Consider the following 13213-nt stretch of genomic DNA (forward strand, 5'->3'; position numbering starts at 1 on the left):
GACGCGCACGGTACGTACCGCCGTCTGTAAACGAACTGCACGCGAGGCTCGAACGGACGTTCGTGCGTAGCGAGCGCCACCGTGTGGTGCGCTGCGATTCAAAATTCAACTGGGGCAGCAACCTGGGCAGCCATACGGGAGCGCGCTTCGCTGGATACAGTTTCTCATTGGGATGCCTCGGGATCGCTGAACGCCTGAGACGTTGAAGCAGACGCTTCGGATGCACGAGAGCTGTCGCTTATCTGGGCTCAAGGAATGGTGCCTACGCAGACGCTGCACTATAGTGATCCGTGTAGAGTAGTGTTTACTTGTAGAAGAGGAGCAGCAATTCCTAGTCTTTTGGGGAAAGTTCAGGCAATGATCGGCTCTTCGTTGCCTGGACAAGCACCAGCTAGAGGCGTGCAAGTCGTGCTGCGAAGCCGGAATTCGTCTTCAGCCCCGACTGCGACGGCGTGAGCAGACAAACCTTCCGGAGACGCGTGACGGCCCATGGACGCACCGCCGCCTCGTTCAAGACGAAGCTTTGGCTTCAGATGTACCCCGTGGCTATCTTTAACGCGGAAGAAAGGCTGCGCTGTCGGGCGGTGTGGCGGCTTCAGCATGCGGTGCCGCTCGCACCGTCTGGGCAGTCCCCGGCCCGATCTTTCGTCCGACCTGAGATCTACGCCTTGAACCAGAATCCCTCGGACGTACGACTAGTTTCGAAATCCAGGTTTGCGATGACCGCTTCGATCGCTTGGGTCCAGTGGTGGAGCTCGAGCGCGTGTGTATGTGCTCATGTCCGTTACCGACGTTTCACCGATGATCGTCCAATAGGATAGCTCGATGAAGCTGGCGACCAAAAGCAACCGCGCATACGTTGTGAAGGACATGGCAAATGCACGCAGCGCGTCTTTGCTGAACTGTTCGTGACGCTGGCAGACCGGTAGCCTTTCCTGTGACAGAACTGCGATGTTACGTGTCTTCTTGGGTAGCGAGGAAGCCTGCTACGCAAGCGCACTGCAGGGTGGCTGTTGGCGTGCGTCCTGAACCCAAGCACGCTGCTGGGATGATCAGCTCGTCGCTTGGCATCGAAGCAGACGCGCCTCGCCGACGCTATGAGATAGCATCGCAGGTTTTGTTCTAAGAGACCCGAGCTGATGCGCCCAACTTTGCAATGACTTGCGTGCCGTGTTCCCTTACCTTTGGCCAAAGGGCGAACACTTGCGACATTCTCGCACAAGGCAGGTGTATTCAGTCTGCTGGTGGCTATCAGAGCACTAACCAGTAGCCGCAAGAGTCAAGATTCTGCAGGCTCTGCGCTTCACGGGCGCATCTACTCGCCGCTGATTTCGCTAGACGCATGCGTCCAGCTGGAATTTGCGCAGCGCTGCGGCCGGTCGCTGTTAATCGAGGCCCTTCGGTGGAAAGCACTGCCACTCGACGGATGCTGGTGCACGCGGAAGCACCTGGCATCCAGAACACGGTTCGGCGGTGCCCGTGGCAGTGGCGGACGTGGCGGTAGCCCGTGATGATACCCCCCGCGCCCCCGGCACCTTAGAGGTAACGAGCCCAATCGCTGAACGCGAAATGCATCACAGTGCACGCTCAGGTCCCGCTGCTACAGAGCGATCGAGCTGGCACGCGAGCTATCCTGGGTAGGGGTTTGCTGATCAGCAGGGCGTCTGCTGCGGTCGACATTCGAGCCAGTCTCAACAGTGACCAACTCGCAAGTCGTAAAGCCATTCGTGAACACCCGTACGATGCAGCGTGCGAGGCCTGCATCGCCCTCATCGTGTTGCGCTGCCTATACAAACGAGCAAGGCCTTCTTCATCCACGAATGCCCAGCTCGAGGCGTCTCGAGTCATCTGTGGCATTGAGCAAGTGTCTGGTGGACCAGCGAGCGCCACGGCGACGCACTCCAGTGCCGATGAACGCTACACACTCCAGATTCGAGCCAGGAAACAGGTCCGCTGGTGTGTCTCCAGCATCACCGTAGGATCGTTTCGATCATGGACTGCGCTTGGTCATAGTATCCGCCACCAAACAGGGCGCCATGATTCAGAATATGGTAAAGGTTATAAATCACACGACGTTTCTCGCGGTAACCTTTTGGCAAGGGCCAGCTAGCGTCATAGGCCTGGTAAAATGCACGAGGCAGGCGGCCAAAGAGCTCAGTCATGGCGAGATCCACTTCGCGGTCCCCATAGTAAGTTGCGGGATCAAAGATGACGACCTCATTCTGGTTCCGCAACGTCGCTACGTTGCCGGTCCACAGATCGCCATGCACCAGGGAAGGCGTCACCTGGTGCTGAATTTCATGCTCCTGTAGGACCGAGTGCACTCGTTGCAGAAGCGCATCTTCGTTACGCAAACGTCCGCCTTGGCGAGACCGTGCCAGCTTGAGCTGATAGCGAAGGCGATTCTCCACGAAAAAGTCGGCCCAGCTGTGCATCCAGGTATTGAGCTGGGGCGTCGAACCAATAGTGTTTCCGCGGTGCCACCCGTACCCGCGGCCACCGGAAGAGCAACGATGCATCGCCGCAAGCTTCTCGCCAAAGTCTCGATAGACAGCCTCGTTACCGATTCCGCCTAGCTCGAGGTATTCGAGAACGATGAACGACCGTTCTGCGGTGTTTCCATAGCAGATCGGCGCTGGTACCCGAACCGTCTCGGACTCCGCCATAGCCTGAATGCCTTCAAACTCAGCACTGAACATGGATACCGCCTGTGGCTCACTAAGTTTCACAAAGTAGCGCTCGGTAGAGTCGTTCCGATTCAAAAGCTCCGCGCTCGTCGACCAGCCGCTACCCAGTGCACTTGCGCTGCGAAGTTCGCCCTGGAAGCTTCGCTGCAACGCTGCAGCGACACTTTCAGAAACCGCTCGAGAGAGCTCGCTGGTATACAGTGATCCCATGGGCCAGTTAGCGTGCGGTTGGCTGTACTGGAGCAGCGTCCTTTTTCGACAGCGTACTAGTGACACACAAACAGAACTCACTACACCGACACAGCGAATGCCTTCCAAGCGCCAAACGCTGTATAGGCGGTGTTTAGGAGTGGCGAGCGGTGCGCCGCCCGCAACTGACTCTGCGTCTGCCCAACAACGTGCAGACGCCTCCTAGTCTTTCTAGACCGGCCACCTATGAATGGGTTCAACTTCTTCCGGTATTATTCGACCTTGAGAGGTTCCTTCACAGGGTAAGTTCGCGTCAGCTCTGCGGGTCTCTTCTGCATCACCGCATATCTCCTTCTATTGATAGCAACGTGAAGGCCTCGATGCACAAACTCCATGCATACATCACCGCTGGTTGAATTCATCAGTGCAAGGATTCCTCGACGGCGTGCCCTGTGTGCCACTACAGTCTCGGTATCGCCCGTCGGGCAAACATCTTTTCCTGACCATCTCGCCTCTTCTTGTTCCTCGTATCACTTGCTCTTCTTCGCGCGAAGAATCGGCGAGGAGTTTTTCCGTTTTTTTTCCGGCAGCCGGCGATGCCAGCTCTCTAGGATCCCCAATTTGCGTATTGAAATTTTTCCCTTACATTTTTTCTTCTTCGAATGAGCGCACGTCGAACGCATCTGCTATGAACCACGAAAGAGCATTGAATGTCAAACACCAGGAAGTAAAACACATTCGAGGTGAAAGACGTGAACAGGTTGCATAGAGGGCGCTGGGCGCAACACCCGTGCATGAGTCGCACAACTGTACAATCGTGTATGTTTAGGAACTATTATGTTCTACGTGCTAGGCACCGCCGCCGTCGCCAGTGTGCGCATGCCGCAACGCATACAATACCTCCGCGGGGTATGACGCTCTCGAGCAGCGCAATGCCTATCGTCGGTGCTCGCAGTGGACGCTTTCGACTGAAATGCGGCGCATCCTACGAGGGCCTGAATTCGTTTCCGCATAGGCGTATCGATCCGAGTCTACAGCGAGTCTAGCTTCTCTTCCAGGAGCGGTAGGTCGCTGGACAATGCACTCTCGACGCTGATCATGCGTGGCTCTGGTGAAAAGGTGTATGCGACCTGGGAGCCTGCCTCAGAGGGAACGGGCGATGTTCCCACTGAATTTTCTTCATCAGGATGCTGTGGACGCAGAGGAGCACGGTCTGCTTCGCAATGCTTCTGCTGGGCTCACCAGCACGAGTCACATCTTCGAGAGGGTGCTCAGTGTGCACCAGTGCCGCCCAGCTCAAACAATTGAGTTGCTCGCTATGATTTCACGGGTTCTGGGGATGTAGCCGGTTGCGGATAGCTGCCTGTCGCCCTGTGGGCAACGATCTGCCTGCAATCCTTCCGAGTCATCCAGAAGCAACTGCTGCATTGGCGCTGTATCATGTTCAACGCTACATTTGAAGCATTCATCGAAAATCTCTCGTTCCGCACCAGGAAGGCAATCGGATAGCGTTCCGTTGCACAAGCCACGCACTATGTCGCCATTCGGTATCTACAGCCATGATGAACGTCGCCATATGCTGCTCACTGGTAGCTGCAACGCCATGCTTCCAGCTCAAATCTGAAGAACCGTCAACGAGGAAGGCGCTGTTACTGCCGCGATCCACTGCGGAAGCGCAGTGGACCAAGCCACGTTGTCTATGGGCCCTCGTAACTTACACGCTGCGAAGGCGCGCACCTCGGTCTTTGGCACTGCCTGAGCAAGCTCCCATAACGCTAACCGCCCATCCATATCGGCGGTTGCCAGGTAGTTCGCTGAACTCGGTGACCAGCTGATGGCGTTGACAGAGCCAGTGTTGCCACCAACATACGCCATAGGCACTGCTGGCATGCGGATATCAATAGCGACGGCGTACCGGCTTCGGCTGGGCAGCGTCAGCAAGTAGTGACTGTTCTGTTTGCTCCACGTGACTCGTAAGAGTGGGTTACCCGTTGGCGACTCATACAGCACCGTCGAATGGTCCAGCGAGCGTAAATCGAACAGACGAACGGAACCATCCGCGCCACAGGTAACGAAATGATGGGCAGTATTCTGGTCGAAAGAGACATCGTAGACTGCATTGTCGTGGGCTATGAGTCGCGTACGCATACGACCGAGCTCGGGGTCCCATACAGCTACGGTGGTGTCCACCGAGGCTGTCGCCAGCGCGCTCCGATCAACTTCGTTCCAGTCCATGGAGGTCAAGGGTGCAATCTGCTCGGCACGCTCGTTGGGGGCCAGGGTTCGCAGAAGAAGCATATGCTCCTCTGTTACAGCCCAGAGGCGAAGCATATCACTTGCAGAGGCGAGTACAACGTTCTGGGTGCGTGCTAGCGAGTGTTCATACGCAGGCTCCCAGAGAAGCTTCGTGCAGGGAAAGACGATTGAGCACTTATGTCGCGATTGGAAGCGTCGGATCGTACCCCTACTGCCTGGAACAAAGTCAAGGATCTCAATGTAGTTGTTGGGTCCTTCTTCGATGAAGCTTCCTACGGCGAGTCGTGCGACGCCCTGAGCCGACGACGACGCACACCAGCCGACGGCGTAGAGGGGCCATTGAGAGTCCCACTCAAAGGTTACTTCAGGAAAGCGCTCTCCACCGGCACGTTTCAGCTCTTGAACAAGATCGCCGGACATGAGAAACAGCGGTAGCACCCAAGGGTGCTGGATACGTCGACACCTGCTCCGTATTCGAACAAACGCTACTGGAGCAGTGGTATCGCCGTTGGCGCGCAGTATCCGCACCTGACGCGTGCACTGCATGCCATGCAGTTGTGCAGGTCTGTGCCGAGCATCGAGGTTTTCGGTGCCACAAACGCTGCGGCAAGCGGCATTATCATGGTGTTCAGGTGAAGATGTGCGCATTTCTTTTTACTGCAAACGATGCGTGAGGCATTCTCGATTTCACAAACACTGATATGCAAGGCGGGACATGCTCATCGACGAGAGCAGATACGACAGTATCCATCCGCCTCGCAAGGAGCCACCCGAGAACGCTATGCGGCGTCAAGACGTCGAAAACGAACACTCATGTGGCTTGTCTGAGAACGTGCCAGCGTCTTTTCCAGATGAGGGCATTGGTGCGCCTCTCCATGAACGGATCCGAACTCGGCAGACGAGAAACGAGTTGAGCAGAACGGAGCCACAACTTTCCCCCAGTCTGGTCGGATGCTACCACCGGTAAAACGTTCTTTCGCATAGCAAGCACCTTTCGGAAATTCTTTGCGTCGGTATCGTTTTTTATAAGAAAAGAGCTGTCGTCGGTACGCTCTCCACCGAGCCGAACAACGTTCGGTACCAGGCCATGCAACTCACGTTTCTCTGCATACGAAAGGACCACACGCTCGGCTGCTTACATGGCCCTACTCAGAGTTTCCGTGAGTCAGACACCCTTCGACGCAGAGTCCCATCCCGGACCTGTTTGAGGCCTCGCAGTCGTCGAGTCGCAGGCGTTTCCGACTAGCCAGCGCGTGCTCGCGCTAGTAGGTGCGCAGCGATCCAGTGCGATCCGATGCGCTGCTGTTCTTCCGCTGCGCTGAGCGGCTTGCGAACTCCGCGCTGGGCTGATGACCTATGCACTCGACCTGGGGAGCTCGTGGGACGGTTTTATCGTAATCGGTACACTTGTGGTCCAGTTCATTCTGCGTTGCGAAGCAGACCGGTCCAAGGACGAGTTTGCGAAACAAGTCGAGCTACTGAGCCTCGTCACTGCTGGTGCGGTGCTCGTTTCCGCATTCAGGCGCGCTGCTTGTGAGCCCTGCCACCGCAAGGCCGCTACACGACGTATATTGGACAGCGCATCAAGTTCTCTGGACGCAACGGCTAGCGAGCATAAGACCAGCGGTACTGGACAGACTGCGGTGCGAGCACGGCAGCGCTTTCGTCGAGCACGAGACCAAGGGCTCCTAGTTGGACTTTTCTTGCCTTTTCTCTGTATCCTTGGTGCGTTGCGCGCTAACCTGCTGACTCCAGCCCAAGCGGTGCACTCGCTGAGCCTGGCTTTCTGTCAGGCGTGGTGCGCAGCCTGGACCTGGCACCTGGTTCCAGAGGAAACACCGGCACCAGCTGCCTCGGGAGACCGCGCTTTTTGTCGAAAACGCCGCCCTGTTGGTACCGCGCTCTTGTCAAAAGTGCCGCCTCTGGAGCTGAACTCGGATAAAGAAGGCGCCGGGCTCTGCTGGGCTTTCCTGCTGGAGCTACTCTGGCTGCATTTGGTACCTCTGGTCATTCTGAGACGGCTCAGCGGTACGTCTTGGATGCCCATCTGTACAGCGACCGTAGCGACGCTGATCGTCCGCAAGACGCTCGCAAGCGATGCCTTTGCTGGCACGTTTACGTACGGCGAAGCACTCCTGGTATCGTTCCTGGTGACAGTGGCTTGGTTTTCGCCTTTTCACATGTTCCCGACGGCACTCGGGTCTTGGCATGTAGTAGGAGTACATCAATCACACCCAGCGGTGTGGCAGGAGCACAGCTGCTTTTCAGTTGAGAAGCGCCTTGTGCCGGCAATGCACTCCGAGTTAGCCGCCGATGTCAAGCGCAGCGGCGTTGAAGCGATCCCGCTGTTTCACTTGTTCAAAGCGAGGCGCATCTCGGCAGCGTCATGTACTGAGGCTTGCGGTTGCGACGCACAGCCACCAAGGCAGCACGGGAGCCCCGGCACGCTGCAACAGTCGCGTCACATATCGCATGCTTGTCCGTATCGTCGCCTCATGCAAAGGTATCTGTTGAAGACCTCGGTAGAGCTTGCCACCGCAGGTATTTTGTTTGTGAATCACTGGCACCGATGGTTAGCGGGCTGGAACCAGGGTCATCGCGCACGCGCATCAAGTTGCGGTGCAGTGGGCATTGCTTTAAGGAGCCAGCAAGTGAGCGCTGTTCGCAACCTGCTTCGGCGGTTCGCTCGTCCGCTTGGTCTGGCCTTGCCTCTGGCACTGATCCTGCCCTTGAACTACTTGATGGCGCGTCGGACATTGAAGCGTTTATCGAGCATGAACTCGGGCTCTTTTAGCGACTGCACAGACGCAGATGCTGCGGAGCCGTTCCGCTTGCTATGCAGCTGGATGACCCGAGACGTGTCGATTATGGTGCTCGTTCTCTACTGGGCTGTGACGCTTGCGGTAGGCATCTTCGCTCTAGGTCCGCATCGTTGGAAATGGCGACGCATCGTTGCCCGCAAGTACTACCATTTGCTGGCGCTCTTGCTTTTTATGCCGGTTATCTTGCGGCAGGATCCGCTATTATGGCAGTTTCTTTCCTTTGCTCAGACAGTAGCCTTGGCGGTGCTCATTGCCCTGGAGCTAGCCCGAATATCGGGTACGAACGCTGCGTTTCCCTTGGAGAGGCACTCGCCGTCAAAAGCTGCTTATTTGGTCGCTGGAACTTCAATGCACCAGGTATTCGACGGTGGTCATGATGATGGTGTTTCTGCTGCAGCCAGCGGTGATCGAACAACTCCCTCCATGGATGCATCTCTGGGTGCGTCTGGTGGCACGCAGAGTCGCCCCAGTTGCGACGTAACTCGAGGCCGCTCCTTTTACGAATCTGTTCATCAATTCATGACGACACTGGTCGACGAACGTGACCAGGGGAGCGTCATCGTCAGCCACCTCTATCTGCTTCTGGGATGTGCTGCACCTGGATGGCTTCTCCTGGGGCTCCTCGAACGATTTTCGGCATCGAATGGCTCCTGGACGAGTTTACTGACAGACTGGAGCAGTGGTCTGCTTTCGCTGGGTGTCTTCGATACTGCCGCGTGCATTCTGGGCAGTCGCTTTGGGAGACACCACTGGCCTCATAGTCGCAAGACAATCGAAGGCAGCTTGGGTGGCTTTATAGCTACCTGGCTATGTCAGTTGTTGCTGCAGCAGTGGCACGCACCGAATGTATTTCATGTCAACTGGACAGCACTTGCGCGTTTCTCCGGTGCTGTGTTTCTCTGCACAGTATTTGAGGCACTTACCGCACAGAACGATAATCTGGTGCTACCAATGTTCTGCTTCGCGGTTCTAGGGCTGTTCGGTTGAAGTCGTGTCTCGTGTACTGGACAACGATTACGCGTTTCCCAGATGCTCTGTTTCTCTGCACAGGATATGAGACGCTCACTGCGTAGAGCGCCAAATCGGTGCAACCGAGGGTCTGCTTCGCACTTTTAGAACTGTTCGCGGGAAGTTATCCATCTGCGACTTGTGTCCCGGTGATCGAGTCTCGCACGATCGCTCGTGGAGACTGAGTTGGAAATCAACCCCTGGAGGCCTGCTCTGCGAAGGGCTCAGCCAAGTGCATGTTCTTTCGCCTCAGGATACGATCATAAAGCTGGGATGTTTTCGAGCATAGTCCATAAAGGATGCGTGATTCGGATGCGTCTCTGGATGGAATTGGTCTTTCGAAAGGGACCCAGTGTGATCGGCGCCTTATCGCTGCCGACAAGTTTACCGACATCGATAGGAGCCTTCAGCTCGAGTCTCGGTCGCTGCGCGTGTTTCTCCTGGTTGCGCCAGCAGAGCGCTCGTATCTCTTCAGCGTATACGCGGATGACGGCACGGGAGGTTCCAGATGTGCTTTGCTCGGAATCCATGTGCTTCTGACTCCAGTACGACGGAATCTGCATTGTTCACGGTTCCCGTTGTTCTCGACACGGTATTTCACTGTTCGTGTAGCGGGTCATCCGCGATCTCCGAATGTTCGCCTTTTTCCAAGCCAAACAAGGTCTATGGAATACCCCCGCTTCAAACATCCTGTCCCAAGGTGCAATGAAGGGTCTGATTCTCGATGAACTGCCCCCTGGAGACTTTCGGTGGGATCTTGTGCCGTCCCTGAGGCGCCAGATGCAGCAGCAGCTTCTTGCGCGAAGTTTCGTTTCCTGTATGTGCAAGCGTTCATGAATTGGTGCAACGAAATAACGTCGTGCGGGTGTGTGTAACGTCGCCAGCGAGACGACAAGCTTTGCGACGGCACATAGCCAGCTCTTAGTGCTAGATACTTTACGTGCGTCGAAGCGTTCACAGCCGCCTTGCCGTGCGCCCATTAAACTTTGGTGCGTTCATGAATACCGCACCCGAAGCGGCACCACTGCATATCGAGAAGGGCTGGATTCATGCATCCCTTTTCAGCGCTCCGTTGGGATCATTGCAATCGATTTCGACGATTCGCTGCAACGTTGTTCACACTCTTTCAGCCTAGCGTTGTGCCTCCCATCTCGGGGGCATGCGCGTGTGTACTGTGGTCAAAAATCGTCGCATGTACGCAGCGTTGGTGTTCATCTACAGAATGAAGTGCGTCGACTCTAATGCAGACACCTTGCTTATCGGGTAACCGAATGTTGCTCTGTGGCCAGTCATGTGGAGGTGCGCACGCAAAGCTCGAATCGTGTGCAGTGAACAATGGGCACAAGAGGCACTGCATTTTTCCTGACATACGAGCGCTATCATGCGGAGTGGTTCCTTGGCTCACGAGCGCAGTGTGCACCATCAGCACTAGGGAGCATTCGGCGCGCGTTCACTTCGCTGCCGTGTCACCCGCGACCGCCAAAATGCCGGTCACGACAGCTCTCTATGCAGGGCATGTGTTCGAGCACGCGCCAGCTCCGCTGTCAGAGCTTCGTACTGCAGTCTTGTCGCCTGGATTTGTTGTCGAACGCGTTCGCGGGCCTGCTGGACTTTTCGCAGATCCTCTTCCTCGACCTGATGCAGGTCACCACCAAAGAGCGGCATAAGATCACCCCAACAATCCGACGGCATCCGCGCTACATCAGAGCGGTGGAGTGCGCGTTCGACTTCAGGCGCTGGCTGTGAGAAAACGAGCACATCGAGATGCTCACTCACGACGGGTTTCTCAGTTAATTCCTGCCCCACTGATGGAAAAAGCCGAAGCGGATGATACATTTCCACCGGTTTATCCGGATCAGAAATAGGAAAGAGCCGTATAATAACCTCAAACTCACCCCAGCCGTGTTCCGTGAGGCAGAACGGTGGCTCCTTCACCACGCGCACCGGGTCCGCGAAGGACTCGTGCAGCACGAACTCCACTTTTTGGATGTAGAGCGAGAGATCCTCGAGCGGGTCACGCGCACCACGCACGTAGACCGTCCAGCGGTGGGTTTTTGTCTGGGGCGCTCGCGGTCCTAGCCAAAACGCTATACTGCCGTGGACGAGGCGTTTTTCGTTCAGGGTGTTCTCTGCAGAGCCATCAGTCGTCGGAGCAGGTCCTACAAGCATAGAAAATACGTTTCAGCTTTTGTAGGCACCAGGCCGCACAACATAGAGGAAAGCGTATCGCCTATACGAACCCAAATGGCATCTTTGCTGCGACCTGACGCACGCCGCTCGGTATCCCGCAACGTGTACCTGGGCGAGATGCAGTCGCCGTTCGCGTGCAGGAGGAGGAGGTGGTGGTGGTTGCGGAGACAGCACGCTATACTATTCAGGTAGGTAGGTACGCTCTCGGCACACCGGGAGATCCAGAATGCGTCGAGGCCATTGCTGGATATGCCCATCTTAGAACGAAAAGAGAAGGACAGCACGCTATACGATTCAGGCAGGTAGGTACGCTCTCGGCACACCGGGAGCTCCAGAATGCGTCGAGGCCATCGCTGGATATGCCCATCTTAGAACGAAAAGAGAAGGAGTTCTTCTTGCGAACACCAGCGAACATGCTAAAGTTTCGGTTCAGTTCCACTATGATCAGCATAAGCCTGCGCGGGCTCTTTCCTGCGACTGCTTTCTTCCCGATTCCTTTATTTCCAGCTTAAAGTGCATCGGTCTCTCATGTGCTGCCAGCACCGTTGTCAGCAGTTCAAGGTTCTGGATCCTGGCGTTGGAGTCTCGATGACGCTATTGCCAGCTGTTGTCGACGCATTTCATGCACGGGCAAAAGTTGCGATCGATGCAGTACGTACGATTTTTCATCTCCACCGTATAAAGCCTCGGTGCGCCGTTCGCAGCCGCTACACTTGACAATCGTCAGGTGTTGCCGTATTTCCACTGCACATCCTCTTGCTCAGCGGGCCGCATGTGGCGCGTGAACGCTTACTTCATCGCTTGGCACATGTCGTTGACGGGTCCAGAAGGCCCTCCTTGATACCTCCCTGGCTTTTCCCGCCATATGCCGCATGCGACGATCACGGGCTTCCTCTGGGCGTTCCGGTGGCGAGTACTTTGTTCGCAACACAGCCACGCGCACGCTGTACGATTCGGTAGAAGAGTTTCGGAAGGCGATTTCGTCCGTGCGAGAACGAGACCGAGGTAGAAAGTCGAGGTCAGACAACGTGACGAGATCATTCGATCCGGCTGCGCTTCGAGCTTTCAGCGGCGATACGCGACTTCCAATGGACATGATCCCTGCGATGACTGAATTCTGAGTGCGACACTCCTTTCCATGGAAGCAGAAGCGCCGAAAAGCCTCGGATGGCGTATCCTGTAAACGGTACCATGCTCATGTGGAATCCGGTTTGATCGATAGCGAAGAAAAACGAAGGATTCGTTTTTCGAACGGAATCGATTATTATATGACGTGATGATTTCAGCGGACATTCGATGTGAGTTTCTGGAGCAGTCGTCAAGCGACCACGTCGAGGTTTCTTTTCGTCAGTATAGGAGCGTGAATCGCTGCGCCTGCGACTTGCCCAGATCTTAGCGATGAAAAACTTGAAGCCTATTTGATTTGCGCATGTCACCTGTGAGGACGGAGACGCGTGGAGGATAACGCGTTCTGGTAAAATAATGAGGCAAGTTATTTTGCGAGTCCTTGTTCACGAGCGATGCAGGTTATCTCGATTCGTACGACGGTACGAGTTCTAGCGGCAAGGCGTCGAAGAAGCCTCCCCGAAAATACGACCGAGAATGCTGAAACCACGCATGTATCCGTTCGTCTTTATTGATGTTTTTCGATTCCCGAAGTTGTCCATTTGAAACCAAGGATTCCTCGAACTCGTACCCTCTCTGTGCCACTACAGTCTCATTGTCGCTCCGTCAGACAAACACATTTTCTCGGCAATCTCCTCCCCTCTTCTTCTTCTTTCCCGTCACTTGCTCTTCTTGGCTCGACGGTCGCCCAGAAGAATATTATTTTCGATTTTTCCTGCAGCCGGCCGCACAGGGCCTCCAGGATCACTTACTTTTATGTCCATAATTTTCCCTTGGATTTTTTATCTCTTCAATTGAATACATTCTTTAGACCCTTAGGTGAGAACCTTTCCGGGACGAGAAGAACTTGCAGAAGAAAGCCGACATGGGCGTCGGAGTCATCGTATGGTGAACGCTTGCGCGATTCGCCCAGTGGAGCGATCATTATGTTTCACG

At 55.5% G+C, this 13213-nt stretch overlaps 4 protein-coding genes and 1 non-coding gene across 5 annotated transcripts; 2 read left to right on the forward strand and 3 right to left on the reverse strand.

The window, feature by feature from the left end:
- The first annotated feature begins 119 nt into the window (after nucleotides 1–119).
- On the forward strand, nucleotides 120–2057 carry CYME_CMR458T. Its single transcript, XR_002461641.1, has one exon. It is a non-coding gene; the product is annotated as a hypothetical transcript (transcript).
- Nucleotides 1971–2897, reverse strand: CYME_CMR459C (similar to fructosamine 3 kinase; the record flags this gene model as incomplete). Its single annotated transcript, XM_005538606.1, has 1 exon — nucleotides 1971–2897. The coding sequence occupies one exon, from the start codon at nucleotides 2895–2897 to the stop codon at nucleotides 1971–1973; it is 927 nt and encodes a 308-aa protein (XP_005538663.1).
- Nucleotides 2898–4490: 1593 nt separating this feature from the next.
- CYME_CMR460C (similar to transparent testa glabra 1) lies at nucleotides 4491–5552 on the reverse strand (the record flags this gene model as incomplete). The annotated part of the gene is made up of 1 exon (XM_005538607.1): nucleotides 4491–5552. One exon carries the CDS (start codon nucleotides 5550–5552, stop codon nucleotides 4491–4493), a length of 1062 nt encoding a protein of 353 aa, XP_005538664.1.
- Nucleotides 5553–6481: 929 nt separating this feature from the next.
- On the forward strand, nucleotides 6482–8941 carry CYME_CMR461C (hypothetical protein, conserved; the record flags this gene model as incomplete). The annotated part of the gene is made up of 1 exon (XM_005538608.1): nucleotides 6482–8941. The coding sequence occupies one exon, from the start codon at nucleotides 6482–6484 to the stop codon at nucleotides 8939–8941; it is 2460 nt and encodes an 819-aa protein (XP_005538665.1).
- A 1512-nt stretch (nucleotides 8942–10453) lies between these two features.
- On the reverse strand, nucleotides 10454–11131 carry CYME_CMR462C (hypothetical protein, conserved; the record flags this gene model as incomplete). The annotated part of the gene is made up of 1 exon (XM_005538609.1): nucleotides 10454–11131. One exon carries the CDS (start codon nucleotides 11129–11131, stop codon nucleotides 10454–10456), a length of 678 nt encoding a protein of 225 aa, XP_005538666.1.
- Between the last annotated feature and the right edge of the window lie 2082 nt (nucleotides 11132–13213).

The sequence above is a fragment of the Cyanidioschyzon merolae genome, chromosome 18 (genome assembly GCF_000091205.1).
Source record: "Cyanidioschyzon merolae strain 10D DNA, chromosome 18, complete genome".
In the NCBI taxonomy this organism is placed as follows: Eukaryota; Rhodophyta; class Bangiophyceae; order Cyanidiales; family Cyanidiaceae; genus Cyanidioschyzon; species Cyanidioschyzon merolae.